This window comes from Sapajus apella, unplaced genomic scaffold, assembly GCF_009761245.1.
Source record: "Sapajus apella isolate SASKATOON/1434 unplaced genomic scaffold, GSC_monkey_1.0 scaffold109, whole genome shotgun sequence".
Classification (NCBI taxonomy): Eukaryota; Metazoa; Chordata; class Mammalia; order Primates; family Cebidae; genus Sapajus; species Sapajus apella.
In genome coordinates this window covers 3,891,975-3,919,316 of record NW_022437049.1, presented here as the reverse complement: position 1 = coordinate 3,919,316, position 27,342 = coordinate 3,891,975, and the positions used below count along the sequence as shown (strand labels likewise).

Sequence of the window (27,342 nt, the reverse complement as noted above, 5' to 3'; positions counted from 1 at the left end):
AAAAAGTTCTCATCATGGACTGATACTCTACACTTGATCCAACGTATCATTTCCACATTCCCATGGCCTCTGAGGGCTTAGCCCATATGTATTTATAGAGCCTGATTCTAAGGGCATGGCTCAGGTCAGCTACAAAGTAATGCTCAGGAACAGCAAAATTTGAGTGCCCAGGCTACAAGATTAGAATATGTAAAGCAACAAGATTTAATTTTATCTATTTGTCTCTTTCACTAGGCTGTGAGCTTACAGCTAGAATTTTGCCATTTGTCTGTTTTATGTACTACCAACACAACAAAGTCTGGTACTTATTTATTACACAGTGAATGGGCACCACCAACCAGGTGGTTTATATTCTTTCTGATAAGTTCAGTAATGAAATGGGCTAGGCATTTAAGCATGTCCTAAAGTGTGTGCACTCATGTTATCAAGGCTTCATTTTAAAAGCATTTCTGAGTGCTTACTATAGGTGAGCCATTTCTTTCTTTTCTTCTTTTTTTTTTTTTTTGAGACAGAGTCTCGCTCTGTCACTCAGGCTGGAGTGCAGTAACATGATCTCAGCTCACTGCTGTCACCCAGGCTGGAGTGCAGTAACGTGATCCCAGCTCACTGCAACCTCCACCTCCCGGGTTCAAGCAATTCGCGTGCCTCAGGCTCCCGAGTAGCCGGGATGACAGATGTGCACCACCACACCCGGCTAATTTTTGTATTTTTAGTAGAGACAAAAAATGCAAATTTTTGTATTTTTAGGGTTTAGCCTCATTGCCCAGGCTGATCTCAAACTCCTGGCCTCAAACAATCCATCTACCTCGGCCTCCCCAAGTGCTGGGATTACAGTTGTGAGCCACTGTTCCTGGCCAAGATGGAGTCTTGCTATGTTGCTATGGACTTGAACTCCTGGGCTCAAGTCATCCTCCCACCTCAGCCTCCGAAGTAGCTGGGACTACAGGAACACACCACTGCACCCAGCTCTAGGTGGGCATTTCTAAGGATGTAACAGTGACTAAGACATAGTCTCTACCCTCAGGGGCTTCATGCATTACAGATACTCATCCAAGCCATTCTAGTCCTAGAGTCCTAGTCTCATGCACAAATTTGGGTACATATTAATGTCTAATTAAGGCTTATTTGAATTGAGTTTAGAAACCATGACAGGCTTTATGCATGGTCAAAGTTTGGCACTTGGGGGGCGGGAAGAATCTGCAGTAAGATAGACCATTCTAGAGGCTGCATCAGGATTGTCAGATCTCAAGTAACTAGACTTATCTTGATCATTGCTACTTTTTTCTTTTTTGAGAGAGAGAGAGATGGAGGGTCTTGCTTTGTTGCTCAGACTGGAGTGCAATAGCACGATCATGGCTTACTGCAGCCTCAGCCTCTCCAGGCTCCCACCTTGGCCTCCTGAGTAGCAAAGACCACAGGCATACACCACTATGCCTGGCTAACTTTTGTGTTTTTTGTAATGATGGGGTTTCACCATGTTGACCAGGCTGGTCTGGAACTCCTGGGCTCAAGCAATCCACCTGCCTTGGCCTCCGAGTGCTGGAATTACAGGCATTAGCCACTGCCCCTAGCTGGTCATAACTACTTTGGAGTCTCCAAAACTAGCCAGTAGTCAAAAATGTTGGCCAGAGAAGCCCCAGAGCCCAGAGAAATTGAACAGTATGTACTACAACAATGTTTCTAAATACATGTGCTATAAAGCTTTCTAGGTTCCTGAAATGTTAATACATAGTATTAGTGAAATAGGACTGAGAAAGGGTTCAGTAGAGCTGACAGGCCTCTGTACTACAGGATTTCTCAACACCTTTAAGCAATGTGCTATGCTCCTTATACATGTTGTCTTGTTTAACAATCTGTGAATTGGGTCTTACTGTTTTTCCCATTTTTGAAATGAGCACACTGAAGAAACTCAGAGTGTTACCAGCTCCAGACCGTAAGTCACAGAATGGGATTCTGGGATCAGGTCTTTCTGGCACCAAACACTGGTTTATGATCATTTGAAGCAATACTGTTTTTAACATGTTGATGAGCACTACACCATTCCTAGAAAAACTGACAGCATAAAGTGTTTCCCAAACTGATTTGACCGAGGAGCCCTTCTGAGTGAATCAGCACTTAAGACTAGCTTTCCATGGAACATATTTTAAGAAACATTGTGGGGCAAATGATTCAGAGATACACCAGACAGAAGGAAGGTGGAAGGCAGCTCAGAAGGAAGAGCTATTCTAGAAAGAAAAAAAATTTTTTTAATTGTGCCGAAAGAATTATTAATAGGGACATGGAAATGAAACCTCAGTTTAATAGATAAGCATTTTTTCCTCCAGGTTCATAAGCTTCACTTGATGGCTCATTTCTTTAAAATGTTACTTGACATGACATTGCAATTCTAACATATTCACTCTTTAGGACTGGACTTGCCTAGTAATTCGACTCATTATGTCACTAATTTTGGTAAACTATATTCACATCAGGGGTTATCAGCTTTAACTTGCTGTGTATCTCAATGGGCCTGCAATATGCATTTCGGGGTGAGATGATTCTTAATTGTACATGACTGATCAAAATTTTTGTAGGACATCCCTGAATACTACTGACTAAATGCGAGTAGTAGCAGTACCACCAATACTATCATCAATACCATCATCTTCACCACCCCCCACCCCTGGAGTCAGTCACTGTAACAAGAAAACATCCCCATAATTTCAAAACTCCTTCTAGAGCAGTGTCAGCCCAGCTGAAAACCATGGGTTAAAAGCCAACCAGAAATTCAATAAAACGTTAAAATAAACACCTAGCCAAACCCTGTATTCAGTATTACAGCAAAGCTATGCTCATGCTATCGTCAATCCTGCATGTCCAACATCTCATGACATTTCTCCCTATTCTGTTAATAACACAAACAGATTCAACACAAACTGCCAAAATACCATTTTTAGCCATGAGGGCTGAGTCCTGTGCACTTTGCCAATAGCAGCAATAAAGCTGGGAAGCAGCTAAGCCCAGGACTGCATGGAACACTGGCTGATATCCGTGGTAGTAGCACAAAAGGAGAAGTATACCTGACTAGTCTATCATTTTGTCAAATTTGGACTTTAATAAGGATGTTGGGGTTTTTTCCTCTTAAAAAGATTTATTATCAAAAAGCTTACTTCCTTTAAATATACTGAGTCAATTCATCAATGCAACTCCATTCTTTTTAGGATTATTAGGGCCCAAATGATTTCAGACTAAAACAAGAAATAAAAAACTGGAATATAGGTTCAGTAACACATCACAGACATGTCAGTATGCACTCAGGAACACTGGTTTCATTTCTTGATTGGAATGCTTATCACCATAAAATCTTCTGCTAGAGTCACTTCTTGGAGATCTAACACTGATTCAGCTTGCTTTTTTAGTTCTGCAATGCCATCTGTTTCTCCTTCTCTGGCCAAGGCAACTGGTTTGTACCTCTGACTGAAGTGAGTCAGAACCAGCCTCTTTGCACGGCACAACTTTGCAAATGTTGCTGCCATCTGTGGTGTGCTGTGGCCATGCTCCTTTGCTTTGTCCATCTGGGCATCATCCAGGGTCGCTTCATGGATCAACAGGTCTGCTTCAAAGCACAGCTTTACTCCTTCATCACCCACAACCCCAGAGCAGTCCCCCAATATGCAGATTTTTCTTCCAACAATAGGCTTTTTTAAGACATCTTGGGGAGAAATTGTAACCCCATTTTCCAGAACAACAGAAATTCCATTTTTCAGCTTCCCATAGGCAGGACCTGGTGGAACACCTAATGATGAAGGCAGATAACATTACATCATAGGAATGGAATTTATGACTTTTCAAGTCTATTTTAACAGCATTGCAAATAGCTAATGGAAAAGGCATCCATAATTGTATGTTTTGCTACTTGTGGAAAACTGGAATTACTTATACATTTTAAAAATTTCAGTGTTGATTGATATTAGCAATGCCTTAGTACTTAAAATAATTCCCATGCATACATGTCAGACAAGTTTTAGTCTCCTACGTATCACTATTGTGGTCAGTATAACATTCTTGATTCTCTGCAGTGCATGGAAACAACAGTTTTTGAGAGTGCTTTATTTAATAAGCTCACCTTTGGGTAAAATTAAGAGTACATTTAAATAATGATATAAACAGGCTGGGTGCAGTGGCTCAGGCCTGTAATCCCAGCACTTTGCGAAGCCAAGGCAGAGAGATCACTTGAGCTCAGGAGTTTCAGACCAGCCAGGCCAACACGGCAAGACCTTGCATCTACTAAAAACACAAAAAATTAGCTGGGCACAGTGGTGCACATCTGTAGTCCCAGCTACATGGGAGGCCGAGGCATGAGAATTGCTTTAACCCAGGAGGCAGAAGTGGCAGTGAGTGAGCTGAGATCCTATCACTGTACTCCAGCCTGGACAACCGTGAGACTGACTCCAAAAAAAGGTTTAATCAACACCTAGTCAAACCAAGTACCTAGGAAGTGACTTAATAAAAAATTGTTAAAGAGGATTGTTTGTATTACAAGATCAAGGAGCATTTTTTCAGGCAATTGTACATTATTAATCTTCTTGGCAGACAGGGGTAGTTCCACATTTATCAAAGTGGGCCTAAATTTCATATTAATTTAAAATAAGATCTGATCATCACTATGGACAATACTTACAAACTAGTATAATGTGACCACAGATTCTAACACAGATCATGTTTAAAGTTTCCAAATATAATAGTAGTTCCACAGGCTTTCAGGTAATAAAAATACCCTTGGCCTAAGTCACTTTTCCTCATTATCTAGCATTTTATTTTAGTTGAGGAAGATAGTGCATAAATAAAAAAACAAACACACACATAATGCCACCATACTTTTTACAGTCACGGCCACACCATGTCTGTGAAGGCAGTGACACTGGAGATATAATGTACCTTGTACCTGGACTCTACCTCATAAGAGATGCTGAAGATCCCCTCATGCATCCTGGCTTAGCATGGAGAAGGTGTGAAGCCTTAGATGGGCCCCAAGCCCACCTCTATATGATTGCTTTCAACTGTGATGAACCCTGGTATATAAAACTGGCTGAGGCACAGCATTTTGAATACAAAATTAATTTAATCAAGCTTAAATTTGTAGGCAAAGTAGATACAGAAGGAAACTCTAAAAGCACATGGTTGTAGTTGCAAGGTTAAGAATGATGGCAAAAATTCTCAGACCAAAGATGACATCAAAAACACATATCAAAGGGAAGACATGAAAAAATAAAGCCTGAACCTAAAACCACCACCACTACCATCCAAACCACCTTGCCAACCAAGATAGTGTAAGGTGAAGACAGACTAAGAATGTGGATCCAGGGAGCTCAGGAGAGGATTCAGATGTTTACTTGGCTTTTGCTCTAAGTAGCATTTTTTTGTTCCCATGGATTTTCCTTAACAAGCAAACTTCGGGCAAAGGGACTAAGTGGAGAAAATGTCAGTTTTAGGCCTGGGATAGAGGAATGGAAGTTTACTATGGTACTTTTTTTTTTTTTTGAGACAGAGTCTTGCTCTGTCACCCAAGCTGGAGTATAGTAACGCCATCTTGGCTCACTGCAGCCTTGACCTCCTGGGTTCAAGTGATTCTCCTGCCTCAGCTTACCAGGAAGTTGGGACTACAGGTGCATGCCACCATACTCAGTTACTTTTTGTATTTTTAGTAGAGATGGGGCTTCACCATGTTTCCTAGGCTAGTCTTGAACTCCTGAACTCAAGTGATCCACCCACCTCAGCCTCCCAAAGTGCTAGGATTATAGGCATGAGCCACAACACCTGGTCTTACAATGACACTTCTTACAGCTTCAGTTAACAGGAACCCTATTGATGAGAAGGGGGTAAAAAAAGCTTACCGAGGTCTTTTAGTTTCTGTGCATTGAGTTTACCGGGGCGTTTCTTTTCCAAAACTGAAAACCCAAATGAGGGAATTCTGTGAAAGAGGCGAAATGCTTTTACAACAAACTGTTCATCATCAAACAGAAGGTATGAGTTTTCTTCTGAGTCTAGTAGGATAGTTCTTCCTTGTTCCTCTTTGGGAGGACTGCCTGCTCTATTCACATGTGTAAATTCTTTTAGTTCTTCTGCAGGACATTGATCCGCTGTGGGAACCAGTTCATGAACCACATAATGGAAGACCAGCTCCGTGTGAGAGAGTTCCATGGTTCGCCAGATAAAGTCCCGAAGCCCTAGAGGGCCATAGATTTCAATAGGCTGTTTGGACATGATGGAGCCACTCTGCAGGCTGATTGTGCAGAGGAGTCCAGGAAGGCCAAAGAAATGGTCTCCATGAAGATGTGTGATGAAGATCTTGGTAATTCTTCCTTTTGATTGAGACAGAGAATATATATTTGGAAATTTTTCATTAAGTAAAAACCCATACAAAGTTATTTGAAACAAGCCTAACAATTTACATTAAAAATAGTAAATTGATTTTAAAAGTTCTACTTACCATCATAAACTTATTCATTTACATTTTGCTACATTATTCCAAAAGCAAGAAAGACAGGCTTTATTTCACCAGTTTTTATTGGTTTGTTTTTAGTAGTTTTTTTAAAGAGACAGGTCTCACTCTGTCATCCAGGCTGTAGTGCAGTGTTGTGGTCATAGCTTACTGCAGCCCTGACTTCCTAGGCTCAAGTGATCCTACTGCCTCAGCCTTCCAAGTAGCTAGGACTACAAGTACCTACCACCATGCCTGGCTTTTTTTTTTTTTTTTTTAATTTTGTAGAGATGGGGTCTTGCTATGTTGCCCAGGCTGGTCTCAAACTCCTGGCCTTAAGCAATTTTCCCACCTCGGCCTCCCAAAATGCTAGGATTACAGGCTCTAGCCACTATGCCTGGCCCCACCAGATGGTTTCAATAAGATACAACTTTTTTCATAAAACATCTTCATATTACATAGTTTTACAGCTTTCAGAGTATTTTCTTACATTTTCTGTCACATTTTTTAAAAAAGTAAAATATACAAGAGTACCAAAATAATTCACTTAAATATTAAATAAATAGGCCTCAAGTATAAAAACCATCTAGCAATTACATTGCCTCCTACTGCTCCCTCTGAGAAAAGCAAACATGTATTACAGGAAAACAAAATGTTCCACTGGCTCCAACTGACTGGACCAGTGCCTGAACCCAAAATTGCCTTTTAAGGACTCCCTAGACTGGACAGGGATTAACCAATCAGGTCACAGCCTGCTTTTCTGGGTGAGGTTGAAGAAGATGGAGAAATGGAAGAAGGGCGAGGAAGGGAGAAGAAAGAGAGGAGGCAAAAGGGAGGTAGGAGAGGAACAAGGTAAGGAACTGAGAAGGAAGGTGGGCAATAGATGCCAGAATGAGAAGAGCTGATCCCCTATGCTATTATGTAAGGGTACTTGGGTCCATTCTTCCTTTCAGTCTGAACTAACATAACAGCTTTTTCAGTGCATATTGGCTTAGGTTATAACTTGATTTAGCCAATGGTAAACTGAATTTATTGCTGCAATGTGGCAGGATGCCACATCAGCATTTTCTGAGATGTGCCACATGGCATTTTGAAAGTAGCAATCACAACTAACACATTTCTAGTACAAAAGAGGCTTTTGGTCCTTTGCTCAAAGCCCACCTATTTTAAACACTTGATGCTATAAAAGTACAAAAACAGTTTATTGACACCATAAAAGAACAGGAAGAGTTTACTACAATGCAATTTGTCCCATAATATCAAGTGTTCTCCAAGCAAGTCTTCCCAGAATTATGACATTCAAGCCCAGGCCCCAGCAACAGAGAACAACAGACTGGGCACAGGCTGACTGTAGACCTTGCGAATCCCCAGGAGGCACTCTAGAAGTTTCCTCAATATGCTCCTTTTTCCTGTTTTTTGACTGCCTGAATCCCTCATTTCCCCCATCTCCCTGTCCAGCTTACCAAGCCACCTCCATGCATGACCTGAGGACCCTGCAGACAAAAGAACTATATAGCAGTAGGGCCAGATGTGGTGGCTCACACCTATAATCCCAACACTTTGGGAGGCTGAGGCAGGGGTGGGGGGGATGACCTAAGTTCGGGAGTTCGAGACCAGCCTCACCAACAGGGAAAAACCCTGTCTCTACTAAAAATTCAAAATTAGCTGGGCGTGGTAGCACATGCCTGTAATCTCAGCTACTTGGGAGGCTGATGCAGGAGAATCACTTGCTTGAACCCAGGAGGTAGAGGTTGCAGTGTGCCAAGATCATGCCATTGCACTCCAGCCTGGGCAACAAAAGCAAAACTCTGTCTCAAAAAAAAAAAAAAAAAAAAAAAAACTGCCAACATCAGACTTTCTGGGCCCTTTCCCTATCTACTCTAAAACAAAGCCAAACTGAATACAAAACAACTTGTGAACCTGAAGTGAGGCAAATTAATTGAAAAACTTCTTCTTACAGTTATCAACAGTTTCAAGGAGACAAACACTTCATTTTCCAAAAAACTTGATTTTGAAGGGAGAAGGAATGGCAACCACAATCATCAAAAGTATGAGGAAGCTCTGAAATGAAGACAGAAAAATGCCTGAGTTCCCTTTCCCTTGGAAACAAGAAAGTTGTGGGAGAATATGTCATCTACAGAGGAGTGGAATACTGAGCATTCTCTAAAAATGAAGGCATAGGTATATTTACTGGATGTGGAAAAGCTGCAATATATTCTTTGTATACATTGCTCAGTTGAAAAAAAAAGCAGGTTATGCCAAAAGCAGTATAATTCTATGTATGCAGAACACACACACACAGACACACACTCCCATACTATCACCACATATATATATATATATATATATATTTCACCTATGAAGGACGGGGGGCTTGGACTTTTCTTATTTACACTTTTGTGTTTTGTTTGGATTTTTACAATAAGCATTTATGCTTTTTACATAATTTTAAAAATCATGCTCTTATAATACTTTTAATAATCATTTCATGTGTACACGAATATATGGTGTAGAATAATATATATGGAAGACTTGGAAGCGTGGAAGGGTGGCTGGGGGGGTGAAGGATGATTAATTACCTGATGGGAGCAATGTACATTATTTGGGAGATGGATACACTAAATCCCAGACTTCACCACTATGTAATATATCCATGTAACAAAACTGCAATTATATTTAAATTTATATCAAAAAAATTTCACAATCATTAAAAATTTTGTTTTTTTTTTTTTTAGAGACAGGTCTCACTCTGTTGCCCAGGCTGGAGTGCAGTGGCACAATCATAGTTCATTGTACTCTTGAACTCCTGGGTTCAAGTGATCCTCCCACCTCAGCCTCCCAAAGCACTAAGATTACAGATATAAGCCACCATGTCCAGCCCATTTTTAAGGGGAAAAAAGAAGGATTACGCTTGTTCTTTAAAACTCTAAAAGAAATGGAGATGGCAAACCTACACTTCTTAATCAATCAGAGATGTGCATATTAGGACCCTGGAAGCTAATAAGAAGTATGTTTAGCTAAATAGAAAGAAACTCCTATGAAACTCAAAACTTATTATCCCTGGAGGTAGTACAAGCTGAAAGGGTTTCAATGAACCAAATAATGATAGGTCCATAATAGGTTATGGAGAGAAATTACTATATATTGAGGGTGCTGCATTCCAGTTTGAGACTGGGGGCATTTGAGTACTAGAGAGTCATAGGTAATGCTCTGGGATTACTCTCTCACCTTCCTCTCTGAGGCCAGAAATTTTTTTCTAAGCCTATGGAAATGTAGTAAACTAAAGGTTCCCTTAGGCTTTTGGGGGTATTTTTTGGCCAAGATTAGATTTACCAACTGTACATAAGAATGTGTGTGTTTATGTTTATTTATTTGTTGAAACAGGGTCTTGCTCTGTCACCAGGCTCGAGTGCAGTGGCCGATCATGGCTCACTGCAGCTTCGACCTCCTGGGCTCCAAGGATCCTCATGCTTCAGCCTCTGGCTGGGACCACAGGTGCACAAAACCACCCCAACTTTTTTATTTCTTGTAGAGACAGAGTCCCTTTATGTTACCCAGGTTAGCCTCAAACTCCTGGCCTCAAGTGATCATCCTGCTTTGACCTCTCAAAGTGCTGGGATTACAGGCATGAGCCACTGCGCCCAACTCCAACTGTTTATTTAAAACCTATATAGACTGGGCGCAGTGGCTCACACCTGAATCCTAGCACTTTGGGAAGGCGAGGCAGGTGGATTGCCTGAGCTGAGGAGTTCAAGAACAGCCTGAGCAACATGGTGAAACCCCATCTCTACTAAAAATACAAAAAAATTAAGCCGGGGACAGTGGCTCACACCTGTAATCCCAGCACTTTGGGAAGCTGAGGTGGGTGGATCACGAGGTCAAGAGATTGAGACCATCCTGGCCAACATGGGGAAAACCTGTCTCTACTAAAAATACAAAAATTAGCTGCGCGTGGTGGCACATGCCTATAGTCCCGGCTAAGGCAGGCAAATCACTTGAACTCGGGAGGCAGAGGTTGCAGTGAGCTGAGATCGTGCCACTGCACTCCAGCCTGGTGACAGAGCAACAGTGTCTAAAAAAAAAAAAAATTAGCCAGGTGTGGTGGTGCATGCCTGTAATCTCAGCTACTCAGGAGGCTGAGGCACAAGAATCACTTGAACCCAGGAGGCAGAGGTTTCAGTGAGCCGAGATCATGCCACTGCACTGCAGCCTGGGTGACAGACCAAGGCTCAGTCTCACAAAAAAAAAAAAAAAAAATCATATAAAAAGGAACTGTAAAATATACTTGTGGTGTGTGGTGGATACTTTAGGTAGTCCCTGTGGCTCTGACTTCCTGGTGTTCATGTACTTGTGACTTGCTTCTAACCAGTAGAATATGGCAGAGGAATGCAATGTGATTATGTTATGGGACGTAAGACTCCATCTTGCTAGCAGACTTACTCTAGAGTCTCCTTCACCCACGCTGGCTATGAAGCAAGCTACCATGGGGCAGAAACGCACAATGCAGAGAACTTGAGGAGCTCAGGGCAGGCTGTCCTACCACTGTAAGGGTTCTGCCAGAGAATAAATGATTACATATAATTCCCATAACACCCTTTCTACGTAGACTTTTTAATCCCCATTTTCAAGATGGGGAAAGTAAAGCTGAAGTTTGCTGATCTGCTAAGGTCCCAAGCCCAAGACACAGCCGGGACTAGAGCCCAGATCTGCCTGACTCTGAGCTGAATCTTTTCACCATTAGTGCTCTATCTCCCAGGTGCTGGCCTCTGCTCACTCCATTCCCTTTGGTTGAAATGCACTTCTCCTCAGCGCTGGATATTCTTCCTCCTCCTTTGACAACTCACAGGTCAACTTCTCTGAGAAGTTTACCCTGATAACCCAAGAGGGAAAGAGCATCTCAGCATCACCCTCCTCTAAACATTTCCAACCCTTCGCATCCACTCATGAAAATGGTAGAAATGGCCGGGCGCGGTAGCTCAAGCCTGTAATCCCAGCACTTTGGGAGGCCGAGGCGGGTGGATCACGAGGTCAAGAGATCGAGACCATCCTGGTCAACATGGTGAAACCCTGTCTCTACTAAAAATACAAAAAATTAGCTGGGCATGGTGGTGCATGCCTGTAATCCCAGCTACTCAGGAGGCTGAGGCAGGAGAATTGCCTGAACCCAGGAGGCGGAGGTTGCGATGAGCCGAGATCGCGCCATTGCACTCCAGCCTGGGTAACAAGAGTGAAACTCCGTCTCCAAAAAAAAAAAAAAAAAAAAAAAAAAGAAAAAAAGAAAATGGTAGAAGTATGTACACTGCTTCCTTGCTAAGGGAGTGTCCATCTAATATGCCTGGTGTATTCCACTACATTCCCCAAACCCCAAGCCTACATGAATCCTTGCTTTCAACATCTACAGGATGAATGAAAAGCAAGTAAATAAGTAACTGAAGTTCAGTGGATGTGGCCAGATGCCTGCGGGTCTTCCAAGTCTCACCAGGGTCTAGCATTGAAGTGGGATGCAACCATCAGGGCTGTTTCTGAACAAAATGTCCAAGAAGAGCCAAGAAAATGAAGCAAACAACAAAAAAATCTTGATGAGATAGCTGAAGGCACACTAACCTGCTTTAAGTTGGCTTTTCATAAGCTGTGTCTGTGTTCCCTCCCCACAGTCAAAGAGCCAGCACTCGCCCTCACACCGAAGGACCACAGCAGAGGCACCCCGGGTTGGAGATGGGTATGCTGCACCCGTCCCCAGAAACGTCACATCCATAGACATCTTCCACCCTGCAACAGAATGATCATCTGGGGATTATTTAGTATCACTGCACCAAAAACACATTCCTGTAATATTTACCATTATTATTTTTTGGTTATTTAGAACAGTCTGAATTCTCGTTCTCTTATAGTATTCCACACATATCCACAGTGAGATTTTAATAACTTGGCTAAAACTACAAGTTAACAAATCTTGTAAATTGTTCACACACCCAAACAAACAAAAATAACCAAACCCAGGCAATTAAAAACTATAGTTGAATTCTAAATATATGATGTTCTCAAAAAGGCAAAACTATGGAGATGGTAAAAAGAATAGTGCTTGCTAGTGATACAGCGGGAGGGAGGGAAGAATGAACAGGCGGAGCACAGAGGATGTTTAGGGCACTGAAATGATTCTGTATGATACCATAAGACAAACATGTCATTATACATTTGTCAGTTGTATACAGAATGAACACTAGAGTGAATGAGCCCTAATGTAAACTTTAGTTGAAAATGTATCAATATTGGCTCATCAACTGTAACAGGTATAGCACATTTTTCTTTTCTTTTTTGAGCCCTTAAGCTTCTGAACATGTACCATATTAATGCAAGATGTTCATAAAGGGAAAACTGAGTGGTGAGGGATAAGACAGCATATGGGAACTCTCTATACTTTCCACTCATTAATTTTAAAAAATTCCTTCTAATAAACACTAAACAACTCTAGTTGAGATACTGGGCAAGAGATGGTATTTAGACCACCAAATGGTATCTCTGATGCCCATAATGATCAGCCCTTTTTCTGAACAATCAAAACAGTAATGCTCTATGATGTTCTACAGTCATGCTGACACTTCACAATAATGCTGACAAATGTCTCACTCTCTATATGACATGGTCCATGATTCACGAGGACTTGGGACTCTTATTTTAAGTGATCAGCAATAACCTGTTGAATGTGCAGATTTATTCCAACTGCTGGCACTATTCCTTTCACGATTTCTAGGCACATCTGACATCTCTGATATACTTCTGAGATGGAAAATGTGTATCAAACAGAATAAATTAGAATAAACTGAAACTTATACATGACTGATTGTAGATTGTTCACATTGATGGCAGAGAAAAAAACAAGCTTAAGAAAAACTACTATAAAAGAATTCAACAGCTGGATATAAAATATACGGAAATTTCAATAGCTCTTCTCAGTAATAACATATAAATAGAAATGGGGGGAAAAAACTCATTCAAAGAGCAAAAACAAAATTACCAGAAATAAAGTTAGCAGCAAAGGAACAGCACCCAAAAGATTCACAAAAATAAGAGATACACATTATGTCTTTGGTAAGATGACTTGGTATCACAGAAATGTTCATCTTTCCTAAGTTAATATAGATATATTTGGTGCAAATTCGATCATATTTCCAGTGGGATTTATTTTGGAACAGAAACAATACAAAAATAATATGGAAGAAAAAATAAATGCCTTGGAAGGGGCAAGAAAATTACAAAAAGCAGTGAGTAGTGACTTGTCTTTCTAGGTATCAACATTTACTAGAGCAATCTGACGTAATTAAAACAGAATAGGCCAGGCACAGTGGCTCATGCCTATAATCCCAGCACTATGGGAGGCCAAGGCAGGTGGATCAACCGAGGTCAGGAGTTCGAGACGAGCCTGGCCAAGAAGGTGAAACCCTGTCTCTACTAAAAATACAAAAATTAGCTGGGTGTGGTAGCTCATACCTGCAGTCCCAGCTACTCAAGAGGTTGAGGCAGGAGAATCGCTTGAACCTGGGAGGCAGTGGTTGTAGTGAGCCAAGATTGCGCCATTGCACTCCAGCCTGGGTGATAGAGTGAGACTCTGTCTCAATCAATCAGAATAATATTGGCACAAAAGTAGAGGTAAAAGGGAAGGGAAAGTCCAGCAATAAACTACCTACCTATGGGAATCAATATAGTATTGATAAACCACACTTTACACACAGGTGTAAAAAGTGTGGTTTCTTTAATGAATGGCACTGACATAATAGGTTGTGCTAGCAGAAAAAAGCGAAGCAAGATGCTCATTTTGTACTGTATATAAAAATACACTCCACATAAGTCAGAAATTTAAATGCAAAAAATCCAATAACATGTTCCAAAAATTAGAATATTTATACCTTTAAGGGTAGAGATGGGGAAGCCCTTATTGGCAAGACATAAAACCCGGAAATTTAAAAATCAGACATTTCCACTAAATAAAATATTTTATATATCAAGACTCATAAAGTCAAAGGACAAGGAAAAAAAAACTGAAAGAAAGAGTTTGGACCCCCTTATGACAGAGAGTTAATGCTCCTAAAAAAGTTTATGCAAATGCATTCAAAATACAAAAATACTGATGCAATAGAAAAACAGGCAAAGGATATATATACATGTATATATAGGAATCACAGAAGAAATCCAAATGGCCTATAAGCATGAAAAGGGTTCAAACAACTATCATGTATCTATTTTAAAAATTAAAATAAATAAATAAAAGGTAAGTGTTCAGTCTCCTGATAGTTAGTGGAATGCAAAATACAGAAAAAAGAGGCTGGATGCAGTAGCTCATGCCTGTAATCCCAGCATTCTGGGAGGCTGGGGCAGGAGGATCACTTGAGTCCAGGAGTTTGAGACCAGCCTAGGCAACATAGTGAGACCCTGTCCCTAGAAAAAAATTAAAAAACAAAAATCAGCTGGACATGGAGGCACATGCTTGTAGTCCCAGCTATTCAGGAGGCTGAGGCAGGGGATCATTTGAGCCAGGGAGGTTAAGGCTGCAGTGAGCCGTGATCTCACTGCTGCACTCCAGCCTGGGTGACAGATCAAGATCCACTCTCACAACAAACAAAAAAAAGAGACTGTTTACCACACATCAGCTAGCAGGCAAATATCAATGAAGCAAATCTAGCCGGTGCTAACCAGGATGAGGGTAAATGGGTCCTGTTGCGATTATGCTTTGGGAGAATAATTTGGCAATATATATTACCAGTAATAATGATGCTGATGATAATTATATGCTTTCACCCAGCAATTACCATTTTTGGGAATCTACCCAAATAATAAAGATCTATGTACAATGATGTATACTGCGGTGCCCTTAAGGTGGCTAAAATATGGACACAATCTAAATATGTCAATAGGAAAATGGGTACATTTGACTATTATTTATTCTATCAACTATATATTCTTCAGCTAATAGAAAGTCAAGTCTGCAACTACTGTCCTGGAGGGATGACAAGGAGAAAAGTTACAGATGGCTATGGTATGATCTCATTTTTATAACAATGCCCCAAACTCCTACATTTATGTAAGACAGAGAAAGTCTGATGTGGGAGAAGATACACACCAACCTGTTAATATGGGTTATCTCAGAGGTGATTAAAGTAATGGGGTGGGGGCTGCATGGGAAATTGTTAACTTTTCTTTTAAATATGTGGATTGTTTTATGTTCCAAAGAGTGGCACTTTATTTTTTTTTTATTTATTTTTACTTAATGCTGATGCTTTTTTTGGAAATGTGTCAAACATGCTTCTCTAACTACATATTAGTCTTTCCTTCCATTTTGGGAAACAGCTCCTCCCCATATTTCCTGCCCCCAACCCTCAGATATAAGGTGGTGCATCTCTGTCTTACGCATAGCCTTGAGGTTATTGCTAGTATCCCTTCCATGTGTTACTCTACATTTTCACCTCCAAGATCAAGTCTTCCTCTGATAATAAAGGAGCTTTATTTGCAGAAGCTTCCTTATTGATTTCCAAGATTAGTAAGAATAAACAGAATGCAGAAAGCTAACATTTGTAAAGGCTAATTAACTGCAGAAGGAAAAATAGAATATAATCACTTTGTCATCCCTAAGAAACAATGTATCTAGACAAGTAGTATATAACCCTGGGGGCAATTAGTATCACAGGGAGAGCTTTTGAAAGGTATCAGTGAAGGTCAGGTTTGGTGGCTCATGCTTGTAAACTCAGCACTTTGGGAGGCTGAGGCAGCAGGATGGCTTGAGGCCAGGAGTTCAAGATCAGCCTGCGAAACATAGCAAGGTCCTGTCTCTATAAAAAATTAAAAAATTAGCCGGGCATGGTGGCATACACTTGTAGTCCCAAACAAAACAAAACCCATATCAATGCCTGGGCTCCATCTCAGAACATTTAGATAGGAAATTCTGCAAGTGAAACATGTTTTAGTATTTTTTTAAAAGCCTTCTCCTGTGATCCTCACATGGAGTCAGATTTGAGAACCACTTAGTGAAAGACTAACAGAACTGCAATGGATGGATCAGGCTGACCTAAACTCTCTAGTCAACTAATCCATCTTTTTAAAAGAAGTTTTATTCTGAAAACTTCAGACACATACAGAAGCAGAGACTAGCATGATGCAATGCCACACACCCATCACTGAGCTTCAACAATCATCAACTCATGGACAATCTTGTTTCAGCTGTACACCCCATCCCATTACTCCAAGAATACTTGGTAAGACAAACGTGTGCTGTCTGATAGAAGTACCCCATTAGGCAGCATGTACTGTCTAGCTGTCTCTCTTTCTGATATTAACAGCCACTAGTGATCATTGCCAGGGTCCATTATTTCATTAGGGGTTGCCAAAAGGTGATATTCTCTCATTTCTTTTGCTTGTATTTGCTGGCATTCCCTGGTCAATTGTTTGGTTATCCTATGGTGCTACTAGGTCCACAAAGAGAGACAAGATGCTATCTGACTCCTGGTGTGATACAATGTGAAAAACAGAGTAATCTCCCATGAAGTTCTCTTGCGAAAAAACAGAACCTGACCTCAACAAGGCTACAGGTCTAAATACCTGCTTATTAAAGGATACCACAGAGATGAAAAAAGCAAATTCTGATGTAGAAAACGCGAACCATACAAATGACTTGTTCTTCAAGTAAAATACAGGGAACAAAATAAAGGAAGGAAAAAGATAAAGAGAGAGCTAAGAGACATCAACCAAATGTAATGTGTGTAGTTTGGATACCGATTTGGACAAACTGGAGAAGGGGAGAGAAACAACTAGGAAAATGTAAATGCTGACTGGATAGTAGAGGGTAAAATGAAGTGCTAATTATACTAATAATGGCTTTATGTTTTAAGTGTGATTGTGTTTCATAAACATGAACAAGATAACAGATGGAATGGTACATTTCAGATTTGCTTTAAAATACTACAGTGGGGAAGAGGGTAACAGATGAAACAGGATTGATCACGAATTCGGAGTTCAGTATACTATTTTCATACATGATTTGAAGGTTTCCATAATAATTTAAAAACAAATATAATGAAAACCCTCCCAATAGGTTGGGAAGTAATTAGAAATTATGTAATCAATGGTGCATGTTTTGGGACATGCACCATTCTAGGCACTAGGAATTAAATGCAAGCAAACCAGATTAGGTCCCTGTCTTCTTGGACCAAAACCAACCAACCAAACAAAAAAAAAAACACAAAAAAAATCCCGGCTGCTTGCTTTCTCAAGAATGTGATCCACGTTCGGTGAAGTGCATATTTCAGTCGTGATCACAGTACTGTCATTTCACTCTGGGGCCGCAGATCACAATTACCCGGTGGTGACCGGGCTTCAGCATTTGGAGGCTTCCCAAGCGATTCTACTGGCTGCCGGGTGGAGAACCGGCGCTCCTTCGTTTTCAGCCAGGCAGTATCAACCCTGCAATCACCCTGTGGTGTGCATAGGGCAGATACCACCGTCCTCCATCTTAGAGCTGAAAGAACCGGGGCCGGGAAGCAGAAAGTGAGATGCCAAGGTACAAGCAGGGCCAGAGGCCAGATTTCCAACTTTTAGCGAGCCCAGGCTCCCCCAAGAGACCGAGTTAGCCTCGAAAAAGGCGGGGTGGGCGGCGACGCCGGGAGGCCGAGGCTCCGACCCGAGGCGGTGAACGAGGCGCGTCCTCGCTGCTGGGCGCTCCCCGGGCTTAGGTCCCCCGCGCCGGGCCGAGCCTCGCCGAGCCAGCAAGTCCCAAGGAAGCACGCCCGCCCCGCTCTGGCATGCCCTGCCCCACTCACCCTCTCCCCGAGGCCCGCGCCAGGAGGCGAGGGAGGCACAGGCCAGCACCCAGGCCCAGCCGTCCGCGGGGATACAATACGCCCGGGCGGAAGTGCGCCGCCAGCCGGATCCCGCGCGGCCGCTCTAGGATGCGCGGGAGGTCCGCGCTCGGTGGCGCCCGCCTGGGCCCTGGCTCTGGGCCGGCTTCCGGGCTCCCCAGGACCTCGAGGGCAGTGCCTTGTGGGCGCTTCCCTCCTTCCTGTGTCGCTGTGTGTCTGGTGGTGGCGGTCGCCCTGAGGACCAGAGCGGGCTAAACCGAGAGGGAAAAGGTTACTCTTCTTTTGTTTCCGTATAGTGTTTTCCACACAAGAATGTTCCTCCTGTTTTGCTCATACATTGATGTACTGACCCGAGCATACAAAGCCAACACCAAGACAAAAGTATGCCAGATTGCAGGGTCTTTATTGCCGTAGGCCACGGAGGACTCGCTTCTCTCCAACCTGTGGCCCCGAAAGGAGGGCGTCAAGACCTTTTATACTGGTAAAACCACCTCAGGAGTGAGGGGCTTCGGACGTTCTGAGGGCTAGTGGATTCTGTAAATCACCTCCTGGGCGAAGATGAGGGTGAGGGGCTCCGGACATTCTAAGGGCCAGGGGACTTTGGACATTCTGATTGTTACTTAAGTGGTTCACAAAAGTCAAGATTAGGATTTGTTTACACATTGTCTGGGTAGGGTGGAAATTACAGTCCTTAATTATTACAAGTCGCAGGAGCCAAGATGGCATGGGTTTGGACTGCTTGCCTGCCACGTTTGTGTTACAGAGAGCAGTTTCAATAGAAAGCCGAGGTATGGTTGAGGTATGCAGTTTTATGGGGCTTTTACCATGTCACACATATGTTTGTGTCATTTTTGGTCTTTGGTTAGGATGAATCTTTACTACCTTTCATCCACTAAGAACCTTTGCCTGACCATGTACCTTCATAAAGCCGGGTCTGTATTCCATTTTCCTACTTCTAGACTGGAATATTTGCCTAACATCTGAAGCTGATTGTGCCATACTCGCTTCAAACCTTTCAGACACATTCTCTTAGGTAGTGGACGTGGTATTGACAAGCCCAGGCCGGCTGTGTACAGAACGGGCTAGTGGTAATTACAGACCTCAGGGAAAAACTCCTTCAGTTTGAATAACAACTTTTAAAAAAAGTATTTCAAGCTCCTGTGTACTGCCAGATGCACTGATTTTGTGCTCAGCGTACTAGAGGTGGTCAAAATATCCAGCAGCTGTCCAGGCATGATGGCTCATGCCTGTAGTCCCAGCACTTTGGGAGGCCAAGGTGGGCAGATTGCCAGAGCTCAGGAGTTCGAGACCAACCTGGCCAACATGGCGAAACCTCATCTCCACTAAAAATACAAAAGAAAAAAAAAAAAAAAAAGGAAAAAAAAATTAGCTGGGCATGGTGGTTCACGCCTGTAGTCCCAGCTACTTGGGAGGCTGAGGCACGAGAATCGCTTTAACCTGGGAGCTGGAGGTTACAGTGAGCCAAGATCTCACCACTGCATTTCAGCCTGGGCGACACAGCGAGACTCTGTCTAAAAAATAAAAAAATTAAAAAAAAGTCCAGCAGCTTCAAAATAGGAATCAGAGTGGTTTTTTTTTTTTTTTTTTTTTTAACTACCAGGACAGAGAGACCACTTTTCTTTGTTTAAAAATCATTAATTGATCTATTTATTGGGCTCTTTCAACCTGTATTTATTCAAATATTAATGGAGCTCTGACTTTGTGGATAGTATTTTTGGTGCTGAGAGAATTTTTAAAATATGTCATGGTCCCTGTTTTTATTTTTACTTTTTTTTTTTTTTTTGAGACAAGGTCGCACTCTATCACCCAGGTTGGAGCGCAGTGGTGCCATCTCAGCTCACTGCAACCTCTGCCTCTTGGGCTCAACCAATCCTCCCACCTCGGCCTCCCAAGTATTAGTAGCTGGGACTGCAGGACTACAACTTTCCAAGTAGCTGGCACTACAGGCAAGCCACCACATGCAGCTAATTTTTTTTTTTTTTTTTTTTTTTTTTTTTTTTTTTTTTTTTTTTTGAGATGGGGTTTCACTATGTTGCCCAGGCTGGTCTCAAACTCCTGAGTTCAAGCAGTCCACCCACCTCAGTGTTCCAAAGTGCTGGGATTACAGGCAGGAGTCACTGTGCCCTGCCAGGCCCTGGTTTTAAGGAGACTACACTCAGGTTGGCAAAAGTTGTCAGGAAACAATCCACTAAAAGGGGTATGGAAAAAGAGGGATCACTAGCTAAGAGATCAGTGAGAAAGAGATAGGACTTGAGCTGGATCTTGTAGGATGGATGACATGTTAATTAACGTGGAAATGAAAAAAAATAAAATGGACTTGGTTAAGTGGGGTCCAAATTAGTAAAGCATTGAACACTGGACCTTGAACTTACCTATCTTGACACTTGCCTAGCTAAAAGTTCCTTAAGAAGACACATAGCATTCTACAGCTTGGTCTTGATCACAATCAGCTAGGACAGCAGGTCCCAACCTTTTTGGTACCAGGGACCAGTTTCATGGAAGACAATATTTCCTTGGGGGAAGCATTTGGGGATACAGTTTTGGGATGAAACTGTTGCATCTCAGATAATCAGGCATTAGTTAGATTCTCATAAGGAGCATGTAACCTAGATCCCTCACATGTGCAATTCACAATAGGGGTCACGCTGCTATGACAATCTGATACCTGGGCTGATCTGACTGGAGACAGAGCTCAGGTGGTAATGCATGTTGGCCTGCCTCTCACCTTCTGCTGTGTGGCCCAGCTCCTAACAGGCCACAGACCTGTACTGGTTTGCAGCCTAGGACTTGAAGGCTCCTGAGCTAGGGGTCTCCCAGAGCTGTATTCTCCATAGACCTGGCTAGGGCTTATTTCTACCCATCCATCAAAGCTTTCTACTCCCTTCTACGAGGTTATTATACTTTTAGAGAATAGAAGTTTGTTCATTTTAAAATTTTTCTATTGTGGGAAATTTCAAACATATAGAAGTTGGGAGTGAACCTTTATATACAATCATCACTCAGCTTCAAAAGTTAGCAACATTTGATCCATCTTGTTTCACCTATAATTCTACCTATTAGTCCATTTTCATTCCTATAAAAAAATATCTAAGACTGGGTAACTTATAAAGAAAAGAGGTTTATTTTGGCCTCCAGTTTTACAGGCTGTATAGGAAGTGTGCTGCTGGTGAGGGCCTCAGGAAGTTTACAATCATGGCAAGGTGAAGAGGGAGCAGGCATGTCACATGATAAGACAGCGAGGAGAAGGGGCCAGGCTTCTTTTAAATAACCAGCTCCCCAGTCAACTAATAGAGTGAGAACTCAAATAGGATAAACACAAAGAGATCACACAGACACATAATAAAAATGCTGAAAGCAAAGACAAGGAGGAAATCTTGAATGCAGCAAGTGAAAAAGGATTCATCCCTTACATGATCAAAAGATGACTTCTCAGCAGAAACAATGGAAGCCAGAAGGCAGTGGGATAACATATTTAAAGTGCACAAAGGAAAAACCTGTCAACTAAGAATTTTATGTCCAGCAAAGCTACCTTTCAAAAATGAAGATTAATAAAGACTTTCTCAGATAAAAACTGAGAGGATTTGTTGCTAGCAGAACTGCTTTATAAGAAATACTAGGCTGAATGTGGTGGCTCATGCCTCTAATCCCAGGACTTTGGGAAGCTGACATAGAAAGATTGCTTAAACCATGAAAGGATTGCTTAAACCCAGATTTTGAGACCAGCTTGGGCAATGTAAGGAGACCTCTTCTCTACTAGAAAATAAAAATAAAAAATAACTACCCAGGCATAGTGGTACATGAAAAATAACTACCCAGGCATGGTGGTGCACACCTGTAGTCTCAGCTACTTGGAAGGCTGAGGCAGGAGGATTGCTTAAGCCTAGGAAGTTGAGGCTGCAGTAAGCTGTGATCACACCACTGTACTCCAGCTTGGGTGACAAAGTGAAACCTTGTCTGAAGAAAGAAAAATTTTAAAAAGAAATACTAAAGGAATATCTTCAGGCTGAAGGCAAGTGGCCCCCGGATGATAATTAAAATTCCCATGAAAAAAAAACCCAAAATGCCCCAGTAAAGGTGCAGTCCTTGTAGCCAAATGGCAAGTTTTTTTTCTGAAGGAAGTTTAGGTAGCACATAACCTTGGCTACCACAACCCCGTATCAATATACAAAGTTCCTCCTCATTCCTTTTCACAGTTATCTAGTATTTACTGAGTGATTTTATGTCATTTTATTCAGTCAGTCCTTTGGTTTGTTTCCAGTTTTGCTGTTTGTTTTGTTTTGTTATCACAGTATGGTAACACATGTCTTGTTCATAAGTGATTTTTTATTTTTGCAAGTATATCTTTGGCAGAGATTTCTACCAAGTGGGATAGATGGCTGAAAAGGTAAATACACATATAATTTTGCTATATATTGCTAAAATTCCCTTCATGAGGGTTGTCCCATTTTGACTTCCATTAAGCAATTTATGAGTGCCGTTTTCCTTGGATCTTTATCACCAGTAATGTTGTCAAACTTATGGATTTTTGCCAATCTAATATCTTAATGTGGTTTAAAATTGCATTTATCTTTGATAAGTGTGCTATGCTGAGTATGTTTTCATAGATTTAAGATCCATTTGCTTTTTTTTTTTTTTGAGATGGAGTCTTGCTCTATCACCCAGGCTGGAGTGCAGTTGCATGATATTGGCTCATTGCAGCCTCTGCCTCCCAGGTTCAAATGATTCTCCCGCCTCAACCTCCCAAGTAGCTGGGATTACAGGTGCACACCACCAGACCAGCTAATTTTTGCATTTTTAGTAGAGAGGGGGTTTTACCGTGTGGCCAGGCTGATCTTGAACTCCTGACCTCAAGTAATCCGCCTGCTTCGGCCTCCCAAAGTGCAAGGATTGCAGGTGTGAGCCACTGTGCCTGGGCCCATTTTTTTCTGTGAAATTTTGGTCAGTTTTCTATTGTATCAGTGGCCTTTATCTTCTCTTTTTCTGGTGCTTTCTATATATTGGGGATAATAACTTTTTTTGTAACAGGATCTCACTCTGTTATCCAGGCTGGAATGCAGTGGTGTGATCATGGGTCACTGCAGCCTCGATCCCCCTGGACTCAAGCGATCCTCCCACCTCAGTCTCCCAAGTGGCTGGGGCCACATGTATGTGCCACCACACACAGCTAATTTTTGTGTTTTTTGTAGAGACAGGGTTTCTCCATGTTACCCAGGTTGGTCTCTAACTCCTGAGCTCAAGCAATCCCCCAACCTCGCCCTCCCAAAGTGCTGGGACTAAAGGCGTGAGCCACCACACCTGACCAACAATAACTCTTTATAAAATAAGTTGCAAATCTTTTCCCCAATTTTTCATTTGTCTTTTTTCATTGATTAACAACATGAACTTTTGAGTCAAAACACAGTTTAAATCTTGATATTTGTACCTTTGTATTTGAGTGACCTGGATCAGATGGTCATTTATCTTTTCTGAGCCTCTGTTTTTCTGTTGGTAGAATGAGGATAATAGTTGCTCTTTTTGCCTTAAACTTTTACTATAAGGACTAGATGATGCTTGTTGAAATGCTTTGTAACGTGTTATTCAAATTTAAGTCATTTCAAAATGATAACTTAGCGTGTGTAATAGTACAGTGTATACAGATAAGAGAAAGCTGCTTTCTACTTATAGATAGCTGCTTTCTCTCTTCTGTCTTGCTTTCTGCTTAGAGATAATCTACATGTAATATAATAGTGGTCTTCTGGAATCAGTAAATGAACGTACCTACTGCCTTGTCTATAGGGTAACTAACTTGGAATTAAGGGGAAAATAATGCCTCTGGTTACAAATTAGTAAAAAGTAGTAGGCAAGTTTTAGAGCCAACAAAATGCTAACATGGCAGCATCATCACTATATTTATCTTTCAAATTACATTCACAAATTGTTGATCATTTGATTATGTGAAATCAAGCACTGCCTAAACCTATAGAGTAGAGAAAGAGCCCTGTGCTGGTCCGAAGGTAGTGATTTATCTCAATAGATTGTTCACAGTCAGTTACAGATTTAGCTCCTTGTTCTACTCTTCACCCGCTTCTCACTGCTGTACTTGACTAGTCTTAAAATAAATAAATAAATAAATAAATATTCAAAAAGAAAAAGAGCTCTGGACTAGGTGAGAAAGAGATTTTGAAACTATATAAAATAAACAAAAGGCACAACTCCTGTCCTCATTTTGCTTAAAGTCTGGTTGAATGATCTAATATGTACAACCTTATAGATAGCTGAAATCTTCATTCGATGTCAGTTAGAATTATTGGTTACTAGAACAGAAGTTAATTTTGGCTAATTTAAGCAGACTGAAAGGAAACTGGGCAATCCACAGAATTCACAGAAAACATGAGCTAATGGAGGAAGCAGGAACCACAGTTGAGGTCTTGCCTCAGAGCCTTCCTAGGGCATTGCCATGGACACAACGCTGGTAAATACTTGCCTCTGTTCTTGGGTGCCATGAGGTAAGGAGCAGAAGGATCCTTCCCACACCAGCTTTGGCTTCCATAGAGGAGGGCAGCACAAAAATAATAGGGTTGGATGCTGAGTGTCACCCAAAACGTGTCTAATACACACATCAAACTTAACTGACCCACACAGAACTTTTGTTTTCTTCATCTAAGCCTGCCTCCTCCTCAATTCATCCTACACTGTATGTGTGTGTGATGGTGGCACTTGGATTTCACTCAAATTAACTATTCACATACCCTCCTTGACAGCATATTTCAACACTATCCTTCCAAATCTGTAATGACTATTTTCTAAGTAAAAGTGGGACAGGTGATCTGTTATAATGGCTATAATTTGCTTTTATTTATTTATTTCTTTATTATTTTATTATTATTATTTTGAGACGGAGTTTTGCTGTTGCCACCCAGGCTGGAGTGCAATGGCATGATCTCGGCTCACTGCAACCTCTGCCTCCCAGGTTCAAGCGATGCTCCTGCCTCAACCTCCCAGTGGTGCCTGCCACCACACCCAGCTAGTTTTTGTATTTTTAGTAGAGATGGGGTTTCACCATGTTGGCCAAGTTGATCTCAAACTCCTGACCTCAGGTGATCTGCCTGCTTTGGCCCCCTAAAGTGCTGGGATTGCAGGTGTGAGCCACTGTGTCTGGCCTATTTATTTATTTTTTGAGTCAGAATCTCACTCTGTCGCCCAGGTTGGAGTGCAGTGGTGTAATTTCGACTCACTGTAACCTTCGCATCCTGGGTTCAAGCAATTCTCCTGCCTCAGCCTCCCAAGTAGCTGAGATTTCAGGTGGCTGCCACCACGCCTGGCTAATTTTTGAATTTTTTTAATAGACATGAAGTTTTACCACATTGGCCAGGGTGGTCTTGAATTCCTGACCTCAAGTGATCCTCCTGCTTTGGCCTCCCAAAGTGCTGGGATTTCAGGCATGAGCCACTGTGCCCCACCTGTAGTTTCCTTTTCAATATTTCAGTCTACTGATATAGTATTAAGTTTTTGTGAATTAATTTAAGCTTTAATTTTAGGGGTGATCAGCCAATATGCTGTTAAGAATACTGAAGTGGTTGCCTGAAGTCAGGGAGAGCTACACTGCAAAAGTAGCTACCACAAGATTTTCTGCTGTTATTTTGATACAAAACCAATGATTTGCACATTAGCATACTGAATGTCAAAAATTTGATTTTATTGGTTTGTTATTTAGCATGATGAATGTTAGAAATAAGAGCTCTCAATGGTAAAATGCAGGGTATTCAATGTAGATAGATTGACTAAAATAATTCAGAGATTCTCTCCACCCTTCGATTAATAAACTAAAGAATCTATTGAGATTATAACGTATACCCTTGGAATGGCACCTGAGACTGGATTCCCTGTCTGTCTCGGGGAAAGCCTTTTCTGATTTCATGATGCCAAGTAGAGGGCACAAAAATCCTGCCTTTGGGATGTTGTTCTCCTTGAGTGAACCTTTCCTATAAGGTATAGTTAGAGGCCCTAAAAGGACAGAGAGCTAGAATGTCATCAAATATACAGTTCATGCTATGTACTAAATTGTGTCTCTCCCCAAATTTCAAATGTTGAGTCCCTAAACCTCAATGTGACTGTATTTGGAGATGAGGCCTTTATGGAAGGAATTAAGGGTAAATCAAGTCATAAGGGTAGGGCCCTGACGGAGGATCTGTATCCTTATAAGAAGAGGGAGAGAGACCAGAGCATGCACTTTCTCTCTCCCCTGCTCTCTCCCTCCCTCCACATGCACACATTGAGAAAAGGCCATGTGAGCTCACAGTGAGAAGATGGCCATCTACAAGCCAGGAAGGCAGCCCTCGCCAGAAGCTGACTGTGCTGGAGGTCCAGCCTCCAGAACTGTGAGGAAATAATTTTTGTTGTTTAAGCCACTCAGTTTTTGGTATTTTGTTGTGATAGCCTGAGTAGACTAAGAAGTATGAATTGTTTTGTGTCTGCTTATTTTTAAAATTTTATATTTGTTATTATTATTATTCTTTTTTTGAGATGGGGTCTCACTCTGCCACCCAGGCTGGAGTGCAGTGGCACAGTCTTGGCTGGCTGCAGCCTTAACATCCCAGGGGCAAGCGATCCTCCCAACTCAGCCCCCCGAGTTGCCGAGTCCACAAGTGTGTACCAATGTGCCTGGCTAATTTAATTTTTGTAGAGACAAGGTTGCACTATGTTGCCCAGCCTGATCTCTAACTCCCAGGCTCAAGGGATCCCCCTTTTTCGGCCTCCCAAAGTGCTGGGATTGTAGGTGTGAGTCACCACGCCTGGCCTGTGCCTGCTTATTAATGAATATTTGCTTAATGAATGCTTGCATACATGGCAGAATTTGGTCTGAGGCTTGTTTATATTAAAACCTGGTAGTGAGGTTGTAGAGGGTAGCTAACCCTTACCCACCTCAAACCTCTTCGGTATTGTTACCGACCTGAAAGTACCTGTTTTGGGAGCATGTGTCCAAATTGGTTTAGGTTAGCTTACAACATGGTTTGGAGTGGAGATGGTATATCTGGAAGA

At 41.7% G+C, this 27,342-nt stretch overlaps 1 protein-coding gene across 5 annotated transcripts; it reads right to left on the bottom strand.

Annotated features, from left to right (window-relative positions):
* Positions 1-3,071: 3,071 nt before the first annotated feature.
* On the bottom strand, positions 3,072-18,398 carry ELAC1 (elaC ribonuclease Z 1). Of its 5 annotated transcripts, XM_032259503.1 has the most exons (5): positions 18,265-18,397; positions 15,865-15,972; positions 12,065-12,231; positions 5,874-6,341; positions 3,072-3,775 (listed from the first exon to the last, which is right to left on the bottom strand). In XM_032259503.1, exons 3-5 carry the CDS (start codon positions 12,219-12,221, stop codon positions 3,309-3,311), a joined length of 1,092 nt encoding a protein of 363 aa, XP_032115394.1. In that variant the 5' UTR covers positions 12,222-12,231; positions 15,865-15,972; positions 18,265-18,397; the 3' UTR covers positions 3,072-3,308. The 5 variants fall into 5 exon arrangements, with proteins under 5 accessions (XP_032115394.1, XP_032115395.1, XP_032115392.1 ...); XM_032259504.1 differs by lacking the exon at positions 15,865-15,972 and having other exon boundaries at positions 12,065-12,247; positions 18,265-18,398; XM_032259501.1 differs by lacking the exon at positions 15,865-15,972 and having other exon boundaries at positions 12,065-12,229.
* Between the last annotated feature and the right edge of the window lie 8,944 nt (positions 18,399-27,342).

Excerpts from the sequence above, each read along its gene's own strand:
- ELAC1 (XM_032259504.1), bottom strand. The coding sequence starts at position 12,221 with ATGTCTATGGATGTGACGTTTCTGGGGACGGGTGCAGCATACCCATCT. Across the intron at positions 6,342-12,064 it reads GAAAAGCCAACTTAAAGCAG|GAAGAATTACCAAGATCTTC; the intron begins GTTAGTGTGCCT and ends CTCAATCAAAAG. Across the intron at positions 3,776-5,873 it reads ACAGAAACTAAAAGACCTCG|GTGTTCCACCAGGTCCTGCC; the intron begins GTAAGCTTTTTT and ends CTTCATCATTAG.